We start from the raw sequence: 8,258 nt of genomic DNA, 5'->3' as shown, positions 1-8,258 counted from the left end.
TTCTTAAATTATACCATTTTCTAGGGGTAGTATAATTTAATTTAAAAAAATAAAAAAGTTAATTTAATAAAATAAATATAGTTCTTGTAATATACAAATATACATTATTTACAATTAATATTAAATAGAACAAAATTATAGAGGGATAGAATAAGTACAGTGTTGTAAAAAAATAAAACAAACAATCAAATACATTTAACAGTCAGTCGGTAAAGACCGACCTTTTTATGATGAACATATTATATTATTAGATTTGAACCTAAAGTTATTTTGTGCATAAATTTATCTCCGTCCGCTTAGTCTGTAGTCTTGTCTATAGTCTAGTCTATAGTATAGTCTAGTCCATAGTCTAGTCTATAGTCTACTCTATAGTCTAGTCTATAGCCTAGTCTGTAGTCTAGTCTATAGTGTAGTCTATAGTCTAGTCTATAGTGTAGTCTATAGTCTAGTCTATAGTGTAGTCTATAGTCTAGTCTTAAGTATAGTCTTTATTTATGTTTATAGTCTAGTATTTAGTGTAGTCTAGTCTATAGTCTAGTCTATAGTCTAGTCTATAGTCTAGTCTATAGTCTAGTCTATAGTCTAGTCTATAGTCTGGTCTATAGTCTAGACTATAGTCTAGTCTATAGTCTAGTCTATAGTTTAGTCTATAGTCTAGTCTTTTGTCTAGTCTATAGTCTAGTCTATAGTCTAGTCTATAGTCTAGTCTATAGTCTAGTCTATAGTCTAGTCTATAGTCTAGTCTATAGTCTAGTCTATAGTCTAGTCTATAGTCTAGTCTATAGTCTAGTCTATAGTCTAGTCTATAGTCTAGTCTATAGTCTAGTCTATAGTCTAGTCTATAGTCTAGTCTATAGTCTAGTCTATAGTCTAGTCTATAGTCTAGTCTATAGTCTAGTCTAGAGTCTAGTCTATAGTCTAGTCTATAGTCTAGACTTTAGTCTAGTCTATAGTCTAGTCTATAGTCTTCTATAGTCTAGTTTATAGTCTAGTCTAGTCTATAGTCTACTTTATAGTTTAGTCTATAGTCTAGTATATAGTCTAGTCTATAGTCTAGTTTACAGTCTAGTTTATAGTCTAGTTTACAGTATAGTTTATAGTCTAGTTTATAGTCTAGTCTATACTCTTGTCAATTTCTAGTCAGTGAACATGTTTTGACAACAATAAAGCATAATTATGGGTTTTAAACCGTGAATTTTCTCGGAACGACATTATATTATATATTATGTTCATCAGAAAGTTAATAATTTTATAAACATTTGAGCAATTTAATTATTATTTTTTATAAGTGTTTTCTCCTCAGAGAAAAGATTTGATTAGAATCGAAAATAAAGAAACCTTAGCAGAATCATACATATGTATGTACGTATGCACACAGATTGTTATATTAAAAATAATTGGAAATTGATAAGCGTCATGGCAATTAATTACCATGATCTCTAGTATCTTCGAAATGTTATGATTTTTGCTCTGATTTTTGTAGTGCAGGTAGGGATAATGTAGTCGATGTTGTTGAGGAGTCCAATTGTGGTAGACCATGGGTAGCCAGAAAAAAATTGCGCGATTGCATTTGAAAATATCTAAAGAGTATATTTGAGTATCAGTAATGTACAGCAGGTGTTGATGAATTCGGATTTGAGGTGTTCCCCGCATCGCCCAGCCATGAATCAGGACTGGGTGGAAAATCAGGAAAACCTTGTTCGGGACTAGAGTCATTACTTAAATCGGAAACGGCACTACCACCATGTAGGCGTTGTGATTTGGAACCATGCATATTCGATGTTGAATTGTGATCTGTAAAAGTTCAAAACATTAATTATTGAAAATATTTTAATATTTTACTATTATTTAGTTATATACACTTACCTATATTTGTATAAACTATATTGTCTGGATATGAACCAAATGAATGATTTTGTCCCACTGGTGGTGGCGAACGACTAGATGGATATTGTGAAGGACTTGAACTACCGTGCAGATATGAACCTCTTAAACTATGTGGCGAGGCAACTTCATCTAAACCCAAATTGACCGTACTATAGCTGTCATTACTAAGGTCTAGGGAAATAAGCAAATTTTATTAAAAATTTTGACAATTTCTTTGACATGATTCCACTTACCATGATGACTAAAACTATCATAATCGACTTTAAGATCATCTTTGTCTAGGAATTTTTCAGTACGTGGCGAACAATTGCCTTTCATCGAACGGAAATATTGACTCCATCGTGTTCGACCCGCATCTTTTTTCAGGCGTTTTTCTTTCGCTCTCCTGTAAGAATAATAGAATAGAATTTAACAAATTGTTCTGAAACATTTTATAATATCGGGCAAATATTTTATTAAAAATATGACGAAATGTGAAGTTATCGACCAGTCTTCATGTAATCGATAGATATTAGCACTTCTGTGAAAACTTTAAAGACTCCACACTTGAGACTATTTAAGAACATTTCTAATAATAGTCCAGAATATAGACTAGACTATAGACTTGACTATAGACTTAACTATAGACTTGACTATAGACTAGACTATAGACTAGACTATAGGCTAGACTATAGGCTAGACTATAGACTAGACTATAGACTTGACTATAGACTAGACTATAGACTTGACTATAGACTTGACTGTAGACTAGAGAATGGATTAGACTATAGATTTGACTATAGACTAGACTATAGACCAGACTTTAGACTAGACTATAGATTAGAGTATAGACTTGACTATAGACTAGACTATAGACTAGACTATAGACTAGACTATAGACTAGCCTATAGACTAGCCTATAGACTAGCCTATAGACTAGACTATGGACTAGACTATAGACTAGCCTATAGACTAGACTATAGACTAGACTATGGACTAGCCTATAGACTAGACTATAGACTAGACTATAGACTAGACTATAGACTAGATTATAGACTAGACTATAGACTAGACTATAGATTAGACTATAGACTATAGACTAGACTATAGACTAGACTATAGACTAGAGTATAGACTAGACTATATACTAGACTATATACTAGACTATAGACTAGACTATAGACTAGACTATATACTAGACTATATACTAGACTATAGACTAGACTATAGACTAGACTATAGACTAGACTATAGACTAGACTATAGACTAGACTATAGACTAGACTATAGACTAGACTATAGACTAGACTATAGACTAGACTATAGACTAGACTATAGACTAGACTATAGACTAGACTATAGACTAGACTATAGACTAGACTATAGACTAGACTATAGACTAGACTATAGACTAGACTATAGACTAGACTATAGACTAGACTATAGACTAGACTATAGACTAGACTATAGACTAGACTATAAACTAGACTATAGACTAGACTATAGACTAGCCTATAGACTAGCCTATTGACTAGCCTATAGACTAGACTATAGTCTAGACTATAGACTAGCCTATAGACTAGACTATAGACTAGACTATAGACTAGAATATAGACTAGACTATAAACTAGATTATATTCCAGACTAAAATGTGTACTATACACTACAGAATAGAATATAGCCTCGAGTCTATACTAAAGACCAAACTATGGACTAGACTGCAACCGGGTTATAGACTAGACTATAGCCGGGCCTTAAACTAAACTATAGTTAATACTACTGTCCGACCTTTAGATTTTACTACAGTCCAGATTGTAAACTAATTTGTGTAGTCCAAAATTTACACTAAACTATAGATCAAAGAATTAATATAACTTACCTATTTTGAAACCAGACTTGTACTACTCTCATATCAAGGCCCGTATCCTGTGACAGTTGTTCACGTACATGTCGCGCAGGTTTCGGACTATTATTGTAGGCGGTTTTTAATGTTTCCAATTGTTTAGCAGTGATTGTGGTGCGCGGTCGTTTATTCGGTTGGTCACCATCTAAGGAACCATCCAAATATAAACCTGTAGATTTATAGACCATATTGACTATTAGAAATTTATTACTTTAAATGTTTAACAATTAACTAACCTTTCGCTTTAGCCTCATCATAGTCACGTTTACAGACAAGTTTTCTATCTTCCATGAGGTAGAATTCATCCCCGGTATTTAGGGTACGCGAACAGATGGCGCATAGGAAACATTGCAGGTGATAGACATTATCTTGAGCCCGTCTCACTACTTGAGTTGGCGGTATACCCATATCACAAGCGGAACATTTAGTTCCGTAACGCCTGTTAGAAGACCCAAACATTGGGAATAGACAAAGGGTGGTTATTATTAATCAATTATGTTTACAAAAAATGTTTATAAAATTAATTACTAAAATAATTAATTAAATTATAGCAGTATTTTGAAATTAAAATTCTTAGGATTGAAAAGTACTTAGTATGAATCTTTAAGAAGCTTAAATCTGTAATATCGTATCTAAGGATTCTTAGCAAAATATTGCTTTTATTCTAATTAGATTCAGTGTACCTAAAGAAAAATCCTTAATAAAATGTACGGAAATTTACTTACTTAAAAAAATCTTCTTTACAAAATAATTGTCCATTACGGGCAAAACATTTATCATTTAACTGGGCATGACACTCGCTACACTGTAAACATTTCGCATGCCACGTACGTTCCAGCACCTTTAAAATAAATCGATCCAATATCAGTTCATGACAGCCTCCACATTTTGGTATCGTTGCTGTAAATAAATAATAAAGGGAGAGAGGAAAAACATGAGTAAAATTGATGAATAAGAAGTAAAAAAGAGAAAAAAGTTCTTAAAATAAATGTTACAAGGATAACGTATTTAATACATATTCATATATTTGTATGTATGTGGCATAAGGACGTTTTGGTAAGTGATTCTGGACAACAAACAATTTTATAAATTATAAATGGTCACTTTTACAAACAAACTATCTACAGATTTTCTTAACATAAGGATTTTTATAAATTTTATTTTTTATTTCTTAAAATTATCATTTTTTTTATTTAAACACAATAATGGTGTTTATACAATCCTTTAACCTAATTTTTACTGAAAAGGAAGATATACATATACTTTGTTTATCGACACACGTTTTCAACAAAACTTGTTTGTAACTTTTGTAAATTTTATGGTTTTGTTATACAAAACTGCTCTTAACAATGACAGTCACACCTTTTATTCTACATATGACACTCCTTTAGAGTGCCATTCTAATGCACAATAGTAACATTGTTTTTACTTATAAGAGCATTATGACAAACATTCTCGTTCTATATTTAAATAATACATAGAATAGAATTATTCCTTGAAAAAGTCTATTTTTTTACCAAGGACAATAAAATGTAAGTTTTAAGAAAGTAGAAAAAAACGACCTTTTAAACGCCACCTAAGATTTCTTTTTGTGTTTGTCATAAAAATTGAGTTTGACCCCAGCAGTTCGACAAAGAGTCAATATATACGAAAAAAATACAGTAATTTTCACTAATAGTTAACCACCTAGATGATTGTAATTCATATGTTTTGGGTCCTTCGTCACGAGTGTACCCTTTGTAATCGAGAATGTAGACAGTCGTCACTTTAGTGTCCTCTTTGTAAGCGGGAGCGGAGACAGTCGTCTCTTTACTGTCCTCGAGTAACCTAGAGATTATACTCTTAAAAGTTGTTTTTTTTTGTTGTACATCCGAAAGTATTTATTCCCATCTTTTGGAGAAATGATTATTACTTTCTACTAAAATGCCACCATCTGGTTGACTCAAATTTATATCTTTCGGGTCAATCGTCACATTGATGTCCCATAGTATTCTATTGAATTTTCCTTACTTGTCCAGATATTTTCAGAGTTTACTCTGTTCATATCAGAATTACCACAGTGTGTCCCTGTGAGTAAGAACAATGTCCACGGCTTATTGATGATCGTACTTCGGTCTACCGGTTACGTCTTTAGGTGCTGTCGCCGAATCAACAGAGGCCATCCACTGGTCAAGAGATTAGATAGCTCGAGTACTCCAGCAAAGTACTTTTGCATGGACCGGTCAGAACCAATGTACAAAAAATTGCCACCTGCGTTCTTCATTGAAGAACAAAGGGGCCATGGTAGACCGTTCTCAAGTCTACCCAGTGGATGAAAAAGACCACCGTGAGATAAGGCCGTCAAGGCAGGTGTTCACGTTAAAACTATCGACATTCCTGTTTTTTTGTAGGGAGAGGAATGACGATTGACTTCCTCGTAGGACAAGTCCATGTAAAAATGGTAGCCGACTGACTACCCAGGTGACCACAAGTGCTAGGTTAAGTGGTCAGTTCAGGACAGTCCCGTCGAACTGCTGGGACTCAATTTTTGCATATAAGTATTTGTAAGTCAAATGTACAGCAAAAGAAAGCTGTCCAAGATACATTTCCTATGATTATGTATATATAAATTATGTATAGGAAAAGACCTTTATATGTCCAAAATTCTTTGGATTTGAGAGATTTTAATTCTATTTTTAGCACAACTTTTGTATAAAGCGTTAAGTAAAGATATTAATAGTTTATATTAGGATTATTATGCAGATTTGAAATACATACAAAATACTAAAATAAACCTTTAACAAATGCATGCAAGTGTTTTTGAATAAGAAATTAGGAAGATGTTACGTTTAGGAAAGTTCGGAATAAAGGAATTTTGTAATTTTGTAAAGTAAAAGAAAGGCATTTCAAATACATTTCTTATGATATAGATAATGTATAAGAAAAGATCTGCATATGTCCAAAAATCTTGGGGTTTAAGGTATTCAAATTATATTTCTAACACAACTTTTGTATAAATCATTAAGCTTCTTATTTAAATGGATATTAATCTTTTATATTAAATTTATTAGGCTGATCTGAAACTGTATTAAGTATTTTTGAATAAGGAGTTAAGAAGAGGTTAAGTTAAGGAAGGTTCTGGAATAAAGTAAATTCGAATTCGGCTAAATTGTTTTTGTGGTGAATGGATCAAACTACCGAGAGATGTTAAGGACAAAATGTTCTTTACTGATGTTTTACTTTAATCCAATAACTCAGCTCATTTAAGCAATAAAGCCTGGGTTTCCCTTGCCGGTTTAAAGGTACTCCAGTCGTAAAGTTGAAGAGTTTTAATGGTATCCGCCAGGGTATTAAATGTTCTACACCAACATATAAACGGCATGAATATAATATAGTCTCCATCAATCAAAACATAGCCTCAATTCGAGGTAAGACGAAAGCTCGAGGCTGATACAGATAATTGAAGTCGAGTACTTTACGTGAACACCTGCCTTGACGGCCTATTTTACGGTGATTTTTTTCATCCACTGGGTGAGTTAAAAATAACAACTCACAACTACATCTTTGTGTATCCTACACGCAGGTTGCAAATTTTGTACATGGAAGAGCCGGTCAATGTATAAGCACTCAAGTACTCTAATCTAATCTCTGGCCATTGCTTCCGAGATGTAAAACATCACTTCCGTTTGCAGATGGGATGGCCTCTGTTGAGCCAGCAACTGCAACTATAGACGTATCCAGTATAGAGAAGTTCGAATCCATCAAATATGCCGAAACTTTGTTCTTACTCCCAGGAACACACTGTGGTAATTTTTGTCACAAATGTTCATAACATCTGTCTAGAATTTTAAACTTTAAAAAAATATTTTTTTCGATGTTCTTTTCTCCACCTTGCTCATAATTATGTTAAATGTTTTATCACCTTTACAGAAATTTGCAAAACTTTATTTTATATAAGTAGACAAGATTCTGCCTATAACCGTAATAATCGGGTCTCATTTGTTCTCATACAAAGTATTAATGTTATTATAAATTCATCTATAAATACTTTATTGTTAAAAATATTCCAAACTGTGAAATTAAAAATAAGGGGTTTCAGACCTGCTTCTCAAAAGCAGAATAGAATTATTTAATATTTGAATGAACAAAGTGTTGGACATCACCAAAACGACTTCCGATATCTTAAAGAATTCAGAATACATACATATGTATATAGGTAAATGTAAAAGGGCTACAGTTTTTGTAATATTTCGACAAATATCAAAATGGTTCAATATATATGTTTAAACGACTGGAAATCAGAAGAAATAATATTATTTTAAGCAGTTCTTGGAGTGGGGTCAAATAAGGCCCTATAATTATAAAATTCATCAGAATCTTAGTTTTGAAGCTTTTTTTCGAGATACGAGTATATTAAACATAATTATGAACTTAAAAGCCCTATCCGGCGGGTTGACTTGTATTGGGGCTAGGTAAAATAATGGACCGATGTTAATCATTTTCAATAGGC

The 8,258-nt window shown here is 32.6% G+C and overlaps 1 protein-coding gene across 3 annotated transcripts in view; it reads right to left on the bottom strand.

Moving 5' to 3' along the window:
* Nucleotides 1–1,008: 1,008 nt before the first annotated feature.
* LOC111685146 (LIM/homeobox protein Lhx4) overlaps nt 1,009–8,258 on the bottom strand; it is a 97,735-nt gene continuing 90,485 nt past the window's right edge. For 2 of the 3 annotated variants that reach the window (XM_046945094.1, XM_023447387.2), the window contains exons 2-7: nt 4,495–4,669; nt 4,006–4,208; nt 3,746–3,938; nt 2,121–2,272; nt 1,867–2,058; nt 1,009–1,794 (exon numbers count right to left, since the gene is read on the bottom strand). In XM_046945094.1, coding sequence (XP_046801050.1) covers nt 1,601–1,794; nt 1,867–2,058; nt 2,121–2,272; nt 3,746–3,938; nt 4,006–4,208; nt 4,495–4,669 — 1,109 coding nt within the window. In that variant the 3' untranslated portion in view covers nt 1,009–1,600. Of the gene's footprint in view, nt 1,795–1,866; nt 2,059–2,120; nt 2,273–3,745; nt 3,939–4,005; nt 4,221–4,494; nt 4,670–8,258 lie in introns of all 3 variants that reach the window. The other variant, XM_046945093.1, reaches the window with a different exon arrangement.

This window comes from Lucilia cuprina, chromosome 2, assembly GCF_022045245.1.
Source record: "Lucilia cuprina isolate Lc7/37 chromosome 2, ASM2204524v1, whole genome shotgun sequence".
In the NCBI taxonomy this organism is placed as follows: domain Eukaryota; kingdom Metazoa; phylum Arthropoda; class Insecta; order Diptera; family Calliphoridae; genus Lucilia; species Lucilia cuprina.
The sequence above is the reverse complement of the archived record's forward strand: the minus strand, read 5'-3'. Positions and strand labels throughout refer to the sequence as shown.